At 39.0% G+C, this 19,341-nt stretch overlaps 1 protein-coding gene across 3 annotated transcripts in view; it reads left to right on the top strand.

Moving 5' to 3' along the window:
- Positions 1 to 3,661: 3,661 nt before the first annotated feature.
- The window catches only part of HBS1L (HBS1 like translational GTPase), a 93,764-nt gene continuing 78,084 nt past the window's right edge, over positions 3,662 to 19,341 (top strand). The window contains exons 1-3 of one of the 3 annotated variants that reach the window (XM_050787952.1): positions 3,662 to 3,916; positions 7,945 to 8,010; positions 16,417 to 16,542. In XM_050787952.1, coding sequence (XP_050643909.1) covers positions 3,874 to 3,916; positions 7,945 to 8,010; positions 16,417 to 16,542 — 235 coding nt within the window. In that variant the 5' untranslated portion in view covers positions 3,662 to 3,873. The remainder of the gene's footprint in view (positions 3,917 to 7,944; positions 8,011 to 16,416; positions 16,543 to 19,341) is intronic. The other 2 variants (XM_050787954.1, XM_050787953.1) reach the window with 2 other exon arrangements.

Raw genomic sequence — 19,341 nt, forward strand, 5'->3', positions numbered from 1 at the left:
AACCCCTGACCTTGTGCTCCACCCATCTCAGCCTCCCAAAGTGCTGGGATTACATGCATGAGCCACCGCACCAGGCCATAAGCTTAACATCTTTAGACCGTATGAAGTGTTGGTAATGATGTGGAGAAGATAGAGAAAATGGAACTACATTGCTGGTGGAAACATAAAATGTTACAACTGCTTTGGAAAACAGTTTCACAGTTTCTTTAAAAAGCTAAAGATAACCAATCATATCATTCTGCTCCTAGGTATTTACCCAGGAAAAATTAAAGTTTATGTTTATATGAAGATTTGTACACAGATATTCACAGAAGCCTTATTTGTAGCCATCAAAATGGAAAACAACCCAAATAGCTCTCAATGGGTGACTGGAAAAACAAATTGTGGTATACCCACACAGTGGAATCCTCCTCTAATGAAAAGGAATGAACTGTTGATTCAAGCAACTACAAGGGTGAATCTCAAAATAATTATGCTGAGTGAATTAAGACAGGTAAAAAACAACACATACCATATGACTTCACCTGTATAAAATTTTAAAGAATGCAAACAACTCATAGTGACAGAAAGACGAGCAGTTATTGTGAGGGGCCATGGTGAGGAAGCCTTGATGGGCAGGAAGGATCCTTGGATATTCTGGAATTTTTATTCTGGATATAAAGGTACTTTAGGAAACTTTTGAAAGTCTGGATATGTTCATTATCTTGATGGGGTTGATAGCTTCACTGGTGTATACATATGTCAAAATGTATCAAAATTACACATTATATGCAGTTTATTGTCAATGATACCTCAATAAGGCTGTTAAATTTTTTTTCAGTAATGTAGTTATGCTTCTTTCATTCATAATTTTTTTCACAAATCAATACAAAATGATTTGTATTGTTATTTATGACATTTAACAATTCCATAGCAAGATAAATGTCATTTTATTTCTCTTCTTTTACTCATTAATTCATTCAGCAAACATTTAAAGTGCCAGACATTAGGGTGCTGGAGAAACAAAGATAAAGCTTTGTAATTAGTGGGGGTAGAGAACTGGCATCTATTGAGTACCCACTCTGCAACACCTACTGTTTTTTCATACATCATTTACTTTTCACAAAACAGAAGACGTACATTTTCATATATATCCATTTTACAGATGAAGAAATTAAATCCAAAGGGATTAACAGCAACAAAACTGGGACTGAAATCCAGGTTCGTGATATTCCAGAGTCATAGTACTTTCCATCAAAACACAATACCAGAGTCTTTTTTTTTTTTTCTTTCTTTTTTTGAGACAGAGTTTTGCTCTTGTTGCCCAGGCTGGAGAGCAATGGCGCGATCTCAGCTCACTGCAACTTCTGCCTCCTCGGTTCAAGCGATTCTCCTTCCTCAGCCTCCCAAGTAGCTGGGATTACAGTCGCCCACCACCATGCACGGCGAATGTTTTTTTATTTTTAGTAGAAGACTGGGGTTTCACCATGGTAGCCAGGCTGGTCTCGAACTCTTGACCTCAGGTGATCCACCTGCCTCGATGTCCCAAAGTGCTGGGATTACAGGTGTGAGCCACGGTGCTCGGACCACACCTGCAGAGTCCTGAGGGGAGTGTAACAGTCCTAACTTTTTCTGAAGAAATCAGTGAAGGCTTTGCTATTGAGGCTCTATTGTTTGAGATGCAGTAGAGGCTGTGCAATATTTAGAGTTTTAAAGGAGTGCATTATTGACGACCTAAGGGCAAATTATATATTATCTGGCAGAAGTAATGTTTTCTTATTCATTGCTTCTGTAGCACTTTGCTTATGTGGTCTATTTATAACTCATTCACTTCATACCTCAGTGAGTTGTAGTTAAGCTTGCAATTGACAATTACAGTGGAGTGCAAGCTGCCATTTGTATTTTAATAACACGATTTTTTTTGGGGGGGGCGGGGAGGACAGAGTCTCACTCTGTCGCCAGGCTTCAGTGCAGTGGTATGATCTCAGCTCACTGCAAACTCTGCCTCCTGGGTTCAATCAATTCTCCTGCCTCAGCCACCCGAGTAGCTGGGACTATAGGCATGCACCACCACGCCCAGCTAATGTTTGTATTTTTAGTGGAGAGGGGGTTTCACCATGTTGGCCAGGATGGTCTTGATCTCTTGACCTCATGATCTGCCTGCTTCAGCCTCCCAAAGTGCTGGGATCACAGGAGTGAGCCACCGCACTCGACCAATAACACAATATTTTTAAGCACCTACTATGATCTGTGATAAATCCTCTTATGTGGATAAATTATTCACAGCTCGCGAGTTAGTATTACTATCTCCATTTTACAAAGAAACAGGTGGCAAAATAAAAATTACCTAAGGGTATAAAATAATAACACTTAAGCCATATAACATTAGCAACTATCTCTATTTTTTTTTTATCTTGGAGCTACATTAAACAACAATTTTTGTAGTCGAATACATTCAAATGCATGAATAAATTACGTTCCAAGCCACTTACAAATATAAACTAAATTTGGATTACTCTTATTTCTTTCTATTGTGCATAGCAAAAAGCTGAGTAAGCTTTTAATTATCTCTAGAATTTGACATTTGCCTTTGATGTGAAGTATCATCATTTCAAAAACACAAGCTAAAACTGAAGTGGTTTGTTCAGTATAATGAGGTTGGTTTCTTATATAACATTATTAACTTTATGTTCTAAGAAATGAGGACATTTAATAGTGGGTTATAGATTCATGCATCAACAACATTCATCATTACTACCTAAGGCCAGTGCTATGTCTAAAAACCTATATTTAATACAATGTTACACACAATTATGTGTTCAATGAATGTTCAGTGAATCCCTCTTTATGATGCTAATAAATATCGTTTATATAGCTAAAATCGTTTACATAGCTAAGGGCAAATCGTTGTTTACTGGAGATACTAATGCCGAACGGAGTGAATACATGAAGTTGTAAATTATATGAAAGCAGGGTGACCTATTATAGGCAGAGTCTCAATTTAATAATATATACCCGTTTAAAAATAGCCTTATTTCCTCCTCTAAAGCTTGGACTCTTTTTTTTTTTTTTTTTTAAGATAAGTTCTCACTTTGTCGCCCAGGCTGGAAATGGAGAGGCCCGATCTCAGCTCACTGCAGCCTCGACTGCCCGGGCTCAGAGGATCCCCCCACCCCAGCCTCTTCAGTAGCTGGGACTATAGGTCTGCATCACGGGGCCGGCTAGTGTTTGTATTTTTTGTAGAGACGGAGTCTCGCTATGTTGCTCAGGCTGGTCTCAAACACCTGGGTTTAAGCGATCCGCCCTCCTGGGCGTCCCAAAGTGCTGAGATTACAAGCAGGAGCCACCGCACCGGCCTGGGCTAAATCTGCTACCAAGTTTACACAAGTTTGTTGAATGCCTACTGTGTGCCTAATTAAAGATCAAAGTTTGATAAGACAAGGTCCCTGCTCTTACTGAGCACATAGCTTTCTCAGGTTATCAGAAACCACATTTGTAAAATAATCCAGAACGCTGGCGTAAGTAGGTCAAGGTTCCCCGCTTGCAACATTTAGTCCAAACCAGTCAGTTCTAGGAGGCGCGATTTCCCCATCCCCCTCCGTCGCCCAACCTTTGGGTGGGGCCACGCCCAAAGGCTCCCTCCCCTCTTCCCGCCGTGCGCAGCAGTGCGCATGCGCCCTCCGGGAGGCGAACAGTGACCCCCGCCCCCAGGCTTTGCCGTCGCGCGGTGCACAGATAAGACGTCGCGCTTGCGCAGGCGCTCGGCGCAGAGGCTTGCGGGAAACCAAGATGGCGCATGGGGGTTCTCCAGGGCGCAGTTGGCACCTTATCAGTATCTAAGCGGAGTGTTTTGGAAGGAGTTAAGGGGCTGTGGCAAACGCCCTCTCCGCCGTCATGGCCCGGCATCGGAATGTTCGAGGCTATAACTACGATGAAGGTAGGAGGCAGGGTCATGCCGGGACGTTCTTTTGCGGTTACAGCTGGGATCCTAGCCCGTTGGCATCTACTTCAATCTGTGAGTTTCTCGTCAGTGGTGCCCTGTCGGAATTGGGAGAGCCCAGTTGGGGAATATTACAGGCCTTCTAGTGCCGCCAAATGCCGTCGTTTTAAAGTCATGATTTCTGCCCTCTGGTGTTGATTTTGTTTGGGGAGGGAGAGGTGCTGAATAGCGTCATATGGGTAGGACATTGGTGAGGTTGGGATCCGGTGATATTTAGTCACGTAAGCATTATCACCTCTTCCATTGTTTCCTCCCATGTCGGGCACTCACGTGCCTGCTTCTAGCTCCTCTCTTTCAGACCCCCTTTGAGAAATGTCCTTGAAACGTTGCTTATTTGTAAAACACAGATTGACTTAATGCTTACATTCAACAGACCTGTACCTGTGCTAGATTTACACGGTAAATCTTTTCTGTGTGTCCATACGTACTTAGTGCAGAACCAGTTTGCGCTAATTTATTTTTCAACAAATTTCAAAGTGGAAACTTAGGAGACAGTAGAAAAGACACATATTAAAAAGGCCCAAATAATGAGTCGATCAGATGATCGTGAAGTTTATACTCAGTTCTTGGCTGGTAATGCTTGATGTAAATGTATTTTGAAATGTAAATAAACGGCGGTACTAGAAGAAAGAGTGTATGGGAAAGGACTTTTTGATATTAAAAAATGAAATAAAAGAGAAATGTCTATATGAATGTTCTGTAGGAGTTAACAGGAGTTAGAATTATTTTTAGGAGGAGCACATCCCTCTTCATGCAGTAGATAACTATAGGCATCACCAAGCATCACATAAACTAAAAATATAAACAAGTATGAACTAATGCAGAAGAAGAATAAAGACCTATGCTTTGCAAAGTGCAGAACATGTAATGCTTAATATGTTGGTGATTGTCGTTGGCACCCCAGTAGATTATTATGGAACATCAGTGTGCTCTAACTAGAGTGAGGGCAGCTAACACCCTGTTCTCCATTTGGAACCTGTGACTTCAGTCCGTCTAGAACATGTGAATTTTCTGGTGGTTACTTTAGAATAGAGGCCCTTTTAAATAAGTATTGCAATGGATGGTGTTGCATGTGGACCATTGTCACCTAAGAAATGACTTTAGACTGAGAGATATTTTTGCAAATATAAAGTACATGAATAGGCCTAATTATTATTCGTTTCTTTAATAGTTGTTTATCATTTCCTCAACCACCATTAAGTTAGTGCTTAGAGTACTGTTCTAAGCTTTGAGGACTGACGGTAAGATATTTGAGGGTAGTCTAAAAGGAGAAGATTATACCAGTTACAGATTATTAGAGTATGAAAAATGCTACAAAAGGTACTGAGAAAACACTATGGGAGGGATACACAGATGAGAACACTTAATTCAGAATGGATTGGGGGGAGTAAGCAGGATTTCTATGTGAAGGAATGCTTCATGGAGGAGAGGTGGTTGGCCTCAGGGAGCACCTTGGCTACTTGAGGTCAGGTTGTCATGTTTCTTTGGAACAATTGGTGACATCATAACCAAGCTGTTCCTGTAACATTAAGGAGGTTCATCCCCTTTTCTTGTTTATAAAAGTTGTACTCATTATCAAGGTCCAGTTTATTTCTCTTCTTCCCAGTTAGGCTTTCTCTTGAATTCTCAGAATAATAATTTAAAAATTCTCTTAAGTAATACAACCTCATTAGAGAGAGTGTGTGTTCTAAAACCTATTGGTTTCTCTACTTAACTCCCACTTTGTTTTTCTCTGTAATTTATATAATACTTTACATGACTGCCTCAGTCACTGATTTAAAAGTCCCAGGAAGGCAAAATCCATACTTTAAGTGGCTGACGTAGTGTTCTTTACATGTAGTAAATATTCCATAATTTTGTTGATTGAGGAAACAAACTACGAAGATTGCAGGAAAGAATTCTCTTCATCTTTTTATGTGGTGGCACTTTAGGGTCAATTTCAGCATTGACAAGCTGACTTAGTAAAAAAAGAGTCTCATTATGTTTTTTTTTTTTAAGAGATGGGATCACACTTTGTTGGCCAAGCTGCAGTGTGAGTGCAGTGGCATGATCATAGCTCTCTGTAACCTCCAACTCCTGGGCTCAAGCAGTCCTCCTGCCTCAGCCTCCAGAGTAGCTAGGTCTATAGGCATGTGCCCCATGGCTGGTTGATTTTTTTTATTTTAGTAGAGACAGCATCTGGCTGTATTGCCCAGGCTGGACTCAAATTCCTGGGCCCAAGTGAGATCCTGCCTCCTTGGCTTCCCAAAGTACTGGAATTATAGGTGTGAGCCACCATGCCTGACCTATTGTTGTCTTCAGTATCTGAAAATATTTTGTTTGTGAATGGCCCCTTGTTTATTTTCAAATAAATTTTTATTAACTTGGGATTGTGATCTAATAATTTATTTAATCATGTATCTTTTTGCCCAATAGTAGCATTTATCTAATTTTTCTTTGCTGTAAGCATTTGGTCTCAGCCTTTGAGCATGCTGTTTCTGCTGCATGAATACCCTCAGAAATTAGCTAACTCTATCCTTTGGGATTGGTTTGGATTTTATATTCCTGGGGATCTTTCCCTGGCTACCCCACTCCCAGTTCTAGTTTTGTCGTTCATGTGTGTGTTCCCAAATTGCTCTGTGTTTCTCACGTCAGGCACTTACCACGTGGTTTTGTAATTGCCCATTTTCTTGGGTGTATACCTTGTCAGATTTTAGGTGCAGTGATAACTCGAAATGTGTTCACTGTTATACCACAGTTGTCTCAACTACTCCCTGGCATGGTGTTAGTGTTTGTGAAGTGAAATTTATGTAAATATATTTATGTTCTTTGTGGGTTTTTAGTTGTAATTAGTTTGATTTGTTAATTTATGATAAAACAAATATTAATCTAGTTCCACATGTGTGCTAGGTGGCTAAACCAAGTCTTGCCCTGAAGAAGCCGATAGTCTCATGTAGTGAACAGGTGTAGTACTCTGTAAATTGGGTAAGTGTGCTGGAGGGTAACAGTGGCAGAGGGGCTTACTGCTTTACCCAGAGTGGTCAGGGAAGACTTGTGCAAAGAGGAGACATTTGAGCTAGAACCTTAGCTAGCAGAAAGAAATGGCCTAGGAAAATCAAGGCAAAGAGCATATCCCAGGAAGCAGGAAAAAAAGGGCAATTAGCCATCAGTGGGTGAGCATAGGGGTTTAGGGTAAGCTGGTTTGTATGGATGCTACTTAGCTCTTCATGAAGAAATACTACTTTCGTGATCTATTGTATACCCCCATGTTAGTCAGTTCTGTGGAAGAGACGTGCTTTGGTTATAGAGGGAACTTGGTAAAAAAAAATGGTTTATTTCAGATTTTTGTCAACACTGGAGAAACTAAGTATTTTTTTTTCTTTTTTCTTTTCTTTTCTTTTTTTTTTTTTTTTTGAGATGGAGTCTTTTTGTCACCCAGGCTGAAGTGCAGTGGCGCGATCTCGGCTCACTGCAACCTCCACCTCCTGGGTTCAAGTGATTCTCCTGCCTCAGCCTCCTGAGTAGCTGGAATTTCAGGTGTGCGCCACCACGCCCAGCTAATTTTTGTATTTTTAGTAGAGACGGGGTTTCGCTATGTTGGTCAGGTGGGTCTCAAACTTCTGACCTCATGATCCGCCTACCTCGGCCTCACAAACTGTTGGGATTACAGGCGTGAGCCACCGTACCTGACCTCAGCTATGTTTTTTATAGGATTATTATATTTGATCCTATGAGGTGAAAACTTGGGACCTGGGTAACCCAATTAATTTAACAACTGAAGAACTGTATATGTCTTTATAAATATAGTTAGTAGATAACTATTTTGTGGGTGAAATTCTTAGAGTTTTTTTGAAAATAGACATTCTAGATTCCTTAAATTTTGGATAAACAGTTTATTTTGGAGAGGATTCAGATGCTTCCTCACTAGTAACTAAGAATATAAAAAGAACTTGTAAATGAATTTATCTCTTTTGTCTTTATTTTAGATTTTGAAGATGATGATCTCTATGGCCAGTCTGTAGAGGATGATTATTGTATTTCGCCATCAACAGGTGAATTTTAAAAAATAATTTGATTCCTTTGATTTGGTGTTTAAAAACATAAAGTAAATGTTAGTCGTTCAAGGACTAGAAGTGTTCTGTGAGACTGTAATGTATAACACTTAAAAAGTTAATTATATGTTAATTTTTAAAGGCATATAAAATAATTTCTTTACCTGTGAGTAGAATTTAAACTTGTGATTCTGTTATTTAGTTTTAAATAATATAAAAAAGACTTTGGCTTTTTTTTCCCAGCATACTTTGCATCCTGCAGTTAATCTAAATATACTAAAATGGTAATTTAGTCAATAATGAAATTCTGAAGCCTCTAGAGGCAGGCAGCCATTATATCCTCAAGGATCCTTTGAGTGTTAGAAACATGGAGGTCTTATGCATAGACTTTCCTTTATACAGTACTTTAGTTTATCTATTGTTAAACAGTCTGGTAAATAAACCAATATATGTAGTTCAGACTTCTTTTGGAGTCTGATTTGGAGAGGGATTTGGCATTCATATTTCTGTATGATTCCACATCGGAGCTGTATCTTCTAGATTATCAGCCCAAAGATTTCTTCTCTGCCACCATATAAGGAAAACATTCATATATTCTTCCCTGCAAAGACTGCGTCATTAGTCCTGATCCTCCTCTCACTTATTTCCCTAACACTACCCTTGTCTCCAAATTTCAGCCTACTATCTACACAGGTTAAAATGCCCTGCTAAATTTTAGTATGGTATAGGCTGGGTGCAGTGGCTCACGCCTGTAATCCCAGCACTCTGGGAGGCTGAGGCACGTGGATCACCTGAGGTCAGGAGTTCGAGACCAGCCTGGCCAACATGGTGAAACCCCGTCTCTACTAAAAATACAAAAATTAGCCAGGCATGGTGGCGAGTGCCTGTAATCCCAGCTACTCGGGAGACTGAGGCAGGAGAATCACTTGAACCCGGGAGGCGGAGGTTGCAGTGAGCTGAGATCACCCCATTCCAGCCTGGGCAATAAAAGCTAAACTCCATCTCAAAAAATGGAAAAAAAAAATTTACTATGGTATAAAAAGAGGGTATAATAGTATATTTACCTATAGTTGAATGTAGCATAAATGTAATTTATAAAACTCATTTTTCACAAGTTTAAAGATTTAATAAACATTTCTTTCAGAGCCTTCTGCCATGGTCTGAATGTTTGTGTTTCTCTCAGATTCACATGTTGAAATTCTAACCCCCAAGATGGTGGTATTAGGAGGTGGGGCCCTTGGTAGGTGATCAGGCCGTGACGGTGGAGCCCTCATAAATGGGATTAGTGCCCTAATAAAAGAGGTCCCAAGGAGAACTCTTGCCCTTCTATCATGTTAGGACACAGCAAGTGGGTGCTATCTGTGAGCCAGAAAGTGGGCCTTCACCGCACACAGGCTGCCTTGATCTTGGACTTCCTAGCCTCTGAACTGTCAGAAATTTCTGTTTGTAAGCTACCTAGTTTATGGCATTTTGTTATAGCAGCCTGAATGGACTAAGACATCCTTGTCTTAATTACCTTCTAGTCTGCTGGGCTGTCTTATAAACTGTACCTATTTTCATCCCATTTTTAGCCTCTTCTGACCAAATATGTCCCTTCTGACTTTTATAATTTCTTTTTCTTTATAAAGGCATAGATATGCTAGAAGTTATCTTTATCGTATCTACTCTTACCACCTTTTTCCTGTTAATTGGTTATTCTGAAATGCATCTAGCTCTTTATTTACAGGCCTGCCCTTCTGGTCAAGTACTTTTCTCATTTAGCTTAATCGTGGCCTTTCTTCTCATCTTTTAATGTTTCACTGTTATCAGTCCATATTCTGTTAGGAGATAAAGATTGTACCAGTTATTTTATCAGAAAGTATTTAACATAAAAAGTTGTTAACCAGGTATTATAGAACAAAGAATGCAAAAAGTGCAACCAGGGTATCAAGAAGGTAATAAGTTCAGGAAGCACTTTACTGTCCCTAGTTCTTGGGGGAACAAATGGCAAGGTTGACATCACCTTTTAGAAGCTGGTGGAGGCACCTTGGAACTGTGACTTAGACCTTGAGGAGACGGTTTTTTGCTGCGTTGCCTCTGAAGTTTTCAAGAGGGACTGTGGGGCCAGGACTCAGACCTCTGGGCAGGGAGGCACTGCATGACTGATGCTGGTGCCTCAGAAAGCCCCTGAATCTTAGAGCTGGGATTCAGTCTTTTAAAGAGGGGATTCCAACCTACTGGCTGGTTGTGTTGTCTGGGGAGTGAAGAGGCAGATTGAAGCTGGTTCTGGGAGTTTTCGAAAAACTGAAAATGGATATTAATTGCAGTTACTGGAAGAAACTGCTTCTGGAAGGTGAAGTGAGTATTGCTGGGGTGATACTGGAACAAGAAGCAAAGGGAGAGGAGCCTGTGCCTGCCTTCTCTGGCTTTCCAGTGTCCCTTTAGTATCTCCTTATTGGATGATCCTAAAAGGGAGCTGGGTATCAAAGAAGAAACGTGCTTTGCAGTGACTTCAATCCAGCATCACAAAGCTTAGTAAAGGATGGTAGGTTAGAAGCTGAGAGATGGCTTAATAAGCAGCATTCCTTTATAGCTCCTTATTCAGGGATTCAAAAGAGAAAAGACATTTTATAGTGATTTAGGAATAAAACAATTTCACATTTTTCTAGGAACCTCTTAGGCATTTGCCCTTTGGGGCTTCTATAATTCAGCATCACAGTTGACTAGGTAACTTAAATATTAGAGGTGACAAAGTGATGTCTGGTAGTGCTATCCTCATCACTTGCATTCTAAGCACATTAGAGAGCATGGCATATTCATAGAACTGAGAAGATGATATGGTTATATTAGATTTGAGTTAAAAAATCTCTAATACATTGATAATGGATTAAAGGTGGTATATGGGTAGATGTAAGTAGACTCGTTAGGAGAGTGTTATATGTATTTATCTAGAGGAGATGAGGCTATTTAGGACAATGTTCTCAAAGTGAACCATCAGCATCACTTGAGAGTTTGTTCGAAATGCAATGTTGGGGACTCCACCCAAGAGTCGGAAACTGGGAGTGAGGCATAGCAGATGTTTTAACAAGCCCACCGGGGGTATGCTCGTGATATGCATTGAGAACCATTTGTTGAGGGCAAGAGTGGTAGCACTGGATTTGGAAATACATTCAAGAGAAAATTTACAGGAGTTGAGGTCTACAGGACTTGGAAGTTGGTTGAATATGGCTTTGTGTAAGCGTGGAATCTTTCAGATGGGGGATTACTGAAAGACACCTTAATATTGCAGGTTAATATAGTCATTTAGGCTTCTCTGGATAAATGTTATGTTATCTTGAATAATAAGCTAACAGCACAGAAAGTCAGACCTTCAAAGGGTGTTTCTCTGAGATTTGCATTTATGGCCTAGCTTTCTTGAGGACAGGGTCAGAGTTTATCCATGTGTCTCTCATAGCTTTTGATGTGGCTCTTACCTGTGGTTTGTATTCAGGACAGTCTGACTCTTGAGAGTTACTTTTCGAACACACCAGAAGCCAACTGATCTTATCAAAGCAGGAGATAGTTAAATGTTTTTGAGTTTCTTCTGTGAAAAACTGGTATTTTTAACAAAAGCATACGACTTTGGATTTTTAAAATTTTCAAAACATTTTAAAAATAACAGTAATATCAGATAAGAAACTTAACTTTCCTCTTTAGTGGTATATTTTCCAAGTAATTTTCAATAAAAAATGAATAGTTTTAGAAGAATATTTTCCTTTCTTAAGCAGCTAATGTCATTGAATAGCTGATTATATTCATGGTATAATGAAGTCTGATAATTGAATGACTTTACCAATTAATTGGAATTTCTCTCTAAAATTCATCAGCATGTGTATATTTTTTTGAATTCTATTAAGCCCAGTTTTCCTGGTCTCACTACGCTGCCCAGGCTTGCCTCAAACTCCTGAGCTCCAGTGATCCTCCTGCGGTGGCCTCCCCAAGTGCCAGGGTTATAGGTGTACGCCACGATGCCCAACCTAGGATGGTGATTTTTAAATGTTAACTTTTCTTTCTTTTAGAAAGATTGACTTTGATACTGAGTATTGAACCTATGTCAAAGAGTGGGGGTAGCAAAAAGTTTGTATGTAAAACTTTATTTGAATGGTGATGTATTTTGTTTCAGCGAATATGATTAGAAGTAATCTTTATTTGCTCCATTCTAATTTCAAACCTTTATTGTGTATTTTTTTTTTTTGTAAGAAAAATGTTATTCTAATACATTTATAAATTAGTTTGGTATAAGGAAGCTTGTTTAAAGTCTTGTTCAAATAACTTGCTACAACAGTATGGTGGGTAAAGAAAATAACCCTGACTGAAAGAGTATGGGAAGGCTTCTGGAAGGAGTTGGGATTGAAGCTAGTAAATTTGGGAGTAAGAATGGCATCCCAGCTAGAGGAAACAGTGTTGCTTAAGCAGTGACCTGTAAGTGAGGCTTGTTTCATCAGACTACCAGGATTAATGCACGTGGCAGGAGGAAACAGGGCTAGGAAAGAAAATGGGAACGAAATTGTGAAAGACAGTTTTTAATTTTGTGTTTTTAGTGTCGACTGATTGGAGTTTTTTGAGTAAGGGAGCTAGTATTTTGTGCAGATAATTGATCATGGTCCACAAAGTGGTGTATTGGTGTGACAGAAGAAAGGGAAGACTTGTAGGTCACCAGTGTTTCTTAATCTTACCTTGTGATATGAATCTGCTGGGAATAGTTCTTTTTTTTTTTTTCCTTTGAGACAGAGTCTCATTCTGTATCCTAGGCTGGAGTGCAGTGGCATGATCTCGGCTCACCCCAACCTCCACGTGGCTCCCAGGTTCAAGCAGTTCTCGTGTCTCAGCCTCTCAAGTAGCTGGGATTGCAGGTGCCCGCCACCATGCCTGGCTAATTTTGTATTTTTAGTAGAGATGGGGTTTTGCCATGTTGGCCAGGCTGGTCTTGAACTCCTGACCTCAGGTGATCCACCTGCCTGGGCCTCCCAAAGTGCTGGGATTACAGGCATGAGCCACTGTGCCTGGCCGGAATAATTCTTAGGAATACAAATTTCCTGCTTCATTCCAGCACCACTGAATCATAATCTCCAGGGGAAGAAGCCTAGAAAGCTGTATTTTTAATGAATGCCTCATGTGATTTTTATTTTAAGGTGTTTAGGAAACCATTTTAGGAAGTTTCAGGTGTTAGGTTTTGAATTCTTTGCACTTTTATGTTTGTCAAAATGCCTTAAGTTTTGAAAATTATAAGCGTCCATTTTTTCAGAAAGCACTTCCATCAAAGTTTGTGATTTACAATTTTAGAGAATAGCATTTTGTATTTATCATTTTCTCGTCATTACTTTCTCTCACTCCATTATTTCTTGTATTTGTTGCTTTTGGGGCTCTCAGTACAATTTCAGAGGTTTGGACTGCTCCCCGCCTCACCCACCCACCGTTTGAAAGTAATGGAAAAACCTGCAGTTACTTTTACACCAACCCAATGTTTCTCCTGGGGGAATTTTCTTACTCTTCCCCCCACCCACCCTTCGCAAATCCAACCATTACTACTTCCAGAATAGTGGCCACAGTATAGGTTTCTGAGTTGGAATTATGTGTTGGGTGTGTGTGGTGGTACAGGACCAGCCCGACCCCATTGCAGAAAAAATAGCTCCTGGCAGGCAGAGGAGAAACCTGTACATTGAAAACTTCCTGTTCCCTGTCAGTATTTCCTGACTGAAACTTGTTAAGGGAAACATCTGATTTCATGCCTCACTTAATTTTTTAATTTGTTTTGGGTTTCTCCCTCCTACTTCATGGGTAGGAGGAGAAGTTGGGGGAAGTATGTTTGTTACTTTTAGACTAAAGTGTACACAGTTTATTAAAGCCAGGAAAGCACCAGGGACCAAAGGGCCTCATTTATACCACATTAAATCTAAAATGCTATGCATTGTAAGGTATATCATTATTTTAAGGACCACTTTAAAACTGAAAGCTATCAGTCTAAGTATTATGTAATGCTAAGATGTCATTTGATTGAAAGACACATCTCTAATTCTGAGATTTGTAATGTGAAAAAAAGTTGTCCTCTTAGAGAATTGATGAAATAGGATGTCTCTTCTGCTATTTAGCCATGCTGACTTTATACCAGTGTTGTTATCTCCTTACACAAGAGGGGGGAAATAGAGAGATATAGAGATATATGCAACATAACGTGCATTCTTAAAAATCTTTGTGATCTTCAGAATTACATGGAAAAAATAAGATCAGGACAAACCACTCCACCTGTAGAGTACTAACAGAAATAATCATCTTAATAAAAATGCTTGTACATTTGAAAAGATAAATTAATTTCCTATTAAGTATTCCAGTAAATATAGGATTTTACACTTTAAAAAAATGGTGAAAGGAGATAGGAGATGTAAGAAAGGGTTGAAACTAAAGAGTAATATTGTAAATGCTCACAGACCTTGGAGAGCCAAGCAGTAAAGGCTGCCCAAACAGGGCACATGTCCAAACTGAGCTAAGGGGAAGAATGTGAAGCTATGTGGCATTACAATACAATTATACTTACAGTATAATATTTCTCTGTGGTTGGTGTTATCGGACTTTATATGTATTATTATTATGCAGTGATGCAAAACCTTGAAGTATTGGGAGAAAAATTTCATAAACTAAAGCATCCTCAATGTTACACTTTCAAAGCCCATTGACATGAGCTAATTTGTTTTAAGGAAACATGCATTATAATAGAATGGATTGAATTCTGTCAACTGTTCTTTATTAATATTTCTCTTATTCTGTTCTTGTTCAGGATCTCTTCCACCTCTTCAATTTTCCCTATATTCCTACCTCCTTTATTATAATGCTCCAGTCTTCATTGGTTACTTCTGTGCTTCCACAGTGCTTGTTGTCTGGTATTACTCATTTGGCTTTTAAAATAAATCATTAGGTTTTTCTTCTTTGCCTTCCCTCCTAATTTGTAAGGCCATTGACTTTTACAATGAATAGAGAGTGCTTATGCTTTAACCTTCTGAGTATAGGTGTTACACATACACTGCAGCTTTATGTTCTATGCATTATCTATGCATTTTGATGTCTTTTTCTCTACCCCTAGTGTGATTGTATATCTATAAATTTTGAATGTAGCTTCCCTTTAATAAGTAATATCTTCCTGATAACCTATACACAAGTCAATAAACTTAACATGTTTTGTGCTCTTATAGAAAGCTAGATAATACCTCTAATAATACCTTGCCTTGTGAATATCATATCTGTATTTCTGTCCTTCTTAACATATTCTTTGATTTTATTCCTTTACAATTGAACACAGTCTCCAGGATTCAGTTCAGTGGCCATCCAGTAGAGCTGAAAGCGTTAGTACTTTGGATATGCCTGTGATTTTCTCTTTTGCTCACTTGTATTTCATTTATGATACTCAGGCATGTATCAGCATTTTGATAATCTGCCTTTCCTTTCCTTGATCAGATATATATAAATACCCAGTTATATATTGAGTGATGGTGTTGACAGTATTGCAGAGTAGCACAGATGTCTGAAAGTTAAAGTTAGGTATATGACCCTAGTTTACAGTGTCAGTGTATGATTGAAAGTGTGTGATTGAAAGCATGAGTTGTTTAAAGATTAAAGTCTGTATTTTCTGTGAACTCTTACATTCAGGCAAAATTAGCACTTCTTGGGAAGTGAAAATTAACTTTGTGTTTTCCTTCCTTTTCTTTTTTGTTTGAGATGGAGTTTTGCTTTTGTCACCCAAACTGGAGTGCAATGGTGCAATCTCGGCTCACTACAACCTCTGCCTCCTGGGTTCAAGAGGTTCCCCTGCCTCATCCTCCTGAGTAGCTGGGATTATAGGCGCCCATTACCACGCCCAGCTAATTTTTATATTTTTAGTAGAGATGGGGTTTCACTGTATTTGCCAGGCTGGTCTTGAACTCCTCACCTCAGGTGATCCACCCACCTCAGCCTCCCAAAGTGCTGGGGTTACAGGGGTGAGCCACCGCGCCTGGCCACCATGTGTTTTCTTAATTATGTAAATTAGAGGTTTGATATTTGGTTTGAAATACTTGTATCGAAGAGAAAATTTCAGGGAACACAGAATAGTATACAAAGAAGAGATGATAGGAAAGGTAGATTTTGGAAGCCATGGAGAAAGTAGGCTGAGTGGAATGGTTTCAGAGATTGGGGCAGAGAAGGAAGAAGATTATAAGAGATTAATAAGTGTAAGCACATTCGGGTAGGATTTTGGGTATATGTTTTGGTACGATATTGTTTTTGTTTTCTTCCCTTATTTTGAAATGTGGGTAACTATAGGTGGTTGATTAGAATTTTTAATTTTTACTTTAACATTTGTAAAAAAAGTTAATAAGAAATGACTATACCATAGCATTCTTTGGTCATTTTATATTCTAGCTGCTCAGTTTATTTATTCACGGCGTGACAAACCTTCCGTTGAGCCTGTAGAAGAATATGATTATGAAGATCTGAAAGAATCTTCCAATTCTGTTTCAAACCATCAGCTCAGTGGATTTGATCAAGGTATAGCAAAAAGTAGTGCATCTGTTATCTGAAAATGATTAATAACCGAACACACCAGAATTTATCAGTTTTGTTCTGAGTGTTTATAACAGTGACTATGAACAGTAATGATGTAAACATATCTGTCCTATTAAGGACAATTTATGTTTTATTATGTTTTGTGAGGAGTGTATTTAACTGTGTGATTGAAAAATTGTATGGCTGTTGTTTAGTGACTGGAATTTTAATTGAACTGTCCCATTTAAAATTTTTTTCCATGGGAGAGAAACTCCAGTGATTTGTTAAGAAGACCTTTTTGAGACGATTTAATTGTTTGATAAGCTGTATGTGGAGCTTATGATTAGAATACATAAACTCCTTTACTTACAAAGATGTTAAGTTCAAAAGGTTTGAAAAAAACCAGTTGAAGTCTAAAGTGACAATGGTAAGTGTACTCAGGATTTACATCTGTGTGAATTAAGTTTCAAAATAGAACTTGGTAATGTCATTGGTTCTGAGTTTTTGCATATTTTCAACTCTCTTAAACATTTTAATGAACATATTTATATTTTGGCTTTCTTCTTTTATAAATAAGTTCCAAACATGACATGGCTTCAAACATCACTCAAGCCATAGATGTGATAGCAGAACTAAAATGGCCAGGTATAACAATAATGTCATTTGTTGATAGCACAGGGATTTGATCTTTCTCTGGAGTGTGGCTTTGTTCTATAATTTTTTTTTTGAGACAAGAGTTTCGCTTTGTCACCCAGGCTGGAGTGCAGTGGCGCAGTCTTGGCTCACTGCAGCCTCTGCCTCCCAGTTTAAAGGGATTCTCTTGCCTCAGCCTCCTGAGTAGCTGGGATTGTGGGTGCCTGCCACCACAGATGGGTAATTTTTGTATTTTTAGTAGAGATGGAGTTTCACCATGTTGGCCGGGCTGGTCTCGGTCTCCTGACTTCAAGTGATCCACCCGCCTCAGCCTCCCAAAGGGCTGGGATTACAGGCGTGAGCCACTGTGCTTGGCATGATTGTTTTTACATTGAAAATTTATAATAATTGGCCGGGCGCGGTGGCTCAAGCCTGTAATCCCAGCACTTTGGGAGGCCGAGACGGGTGGATCACGAGGTCAGGAGATCGAGACCATCCTGGATAACACGGTGAAACCCCGTCTCTACTAAGAAATACAAAAAACTAGCCGGGCGAGGTGGCGGGTGCCTGTAGTCCCAGCTACTCGGGAGGCTGAGGCAGGAGAATGGCGTGAACCCGGGAGGCGGAGCTTGCAGTGAGCTGAGATCCGGCCACTGCACTCCAGCCTGGGCTACAGAGCGAGACTCCGTCTCAAAAAAAAAAAGAAAATTTATAATAATTTTAAAACAGAGGAATTTTATGAATCTGGGAGTTGATCTTTGAATTAATCAATAAAATATATACCAGCTGCTAACCAACTCAAAAATGGAGAGAAAGCATGAATATACAAAAGTAGAAAGCAGAAAGGGAAACAACAGATAAAGAAGAAATAAAGGGAATTTACCAACTCTGAAAATACGTTGGAAAATCTGGATAAAAGTCTGTAGCTGTTGTATGCACTCACTTTATAATTGTGTTTTTAAAGAGTATTATTGTTAAGATTGTAAGGAGAGAGGATACGAATAGGATGGAAGTTCTGTCCTGCTATGCCTCAGTGGACAATGATTAAGGAGTTAGGAAATTCAGAGTTATTTTTGAGAAGGAAAGTTAATCATTCCAACCTGACTTACATGTAAGTGATGACAGTAATAATGATCGTAGCTGATTTTTGCTAATGCTGTCTAGGTACTTTCTATGTACTGTTCAGGTGTTAGCATCTTTAATCTTCGCAACAACTTTATGAAGTAGGACAGTTGCCCTCATTTTACAAGAGAGGAAAAATGAGACACTGAGAAGTAACTTGCCTGAGGTTGTACCTGCTAGTAAGTGGCATTAGGATATGAACCAAGCTAGCCTAACTCTATAACCTCTACTTAAAATTCATAACCAGCCTGACCCACATGGAAAAACCCTGTTTCTACTAAAAATACAAAATTGCCCGGGTGTGGTGGCACATGGCTGTCATCCCAGCTATTTGGGAGGCTGAGGCAGGAGAATCACTTGAACCTGGGAGATGGAGGCTGCTGTGAGCTGAGATCATGCCATTGCACTCCAGCCTGGGCAATAAGAGCGAAACTCTATCTCAAAAAAAAAAAAAAAAAAAAAAAAAAAAAGGAGGCCCTAATGCTAGCTATACTAAGTATTTTGTTACAGTTTCAATAATTGATGTTATTTATCAAAGAGATAATATTATCCCAGTATAGCTTATTAGCCTTTAAAAGTTAATCTTAGATTGAAGCAAAGCAGAATTGCCCAAATATTTCAGGAATGTATTGTTAATAATTAAGGGGCCAATGAAATAAGTATCAAATACCTTTTTTTTTTTTTTTAAAGAAAGAGTATTGCCAGTAGATTACTTGTTAAGCATATGAGCATGTACAATTAAATATAAGTTGCATTCTGTGAAATGGTTTTGTGGAATAGGGAGTTTGAAAACCTCTATTCTGTTTTGGTTATTGCTGACTTAGTAGTGCCATGATTTTCAATCTTATCTTTATTAAGTTAGAATTTGCCTGATATATCTAGCTCATAGACTTATTATGAGGATTACAAAAGAAGTATATATATAAAAGTATTGTGAAACTTGGCAAGTGCTATACAAAAATATAAAGGAATATATCATAGATTTTTATTCATTGGCCCCTAGTTACCTGGTACTGTTTTAGGTTCTAGGGATACAAAGCCTCTCTT

This window comes from Macaca thibetana, chromosome 4 (genome assembly GCF_024542745.1).
Source record: "Macaca thibetana thibetana isolate TM-01 chromosome 4, ASM2454274v1, whole genome shotgun sequence".
Lineage (NCBI taxonomy): Eukaryota > Metazoa > Chordata > Mammalia > Primates > Cercopithecidae > Macaca > Macaca thibetana.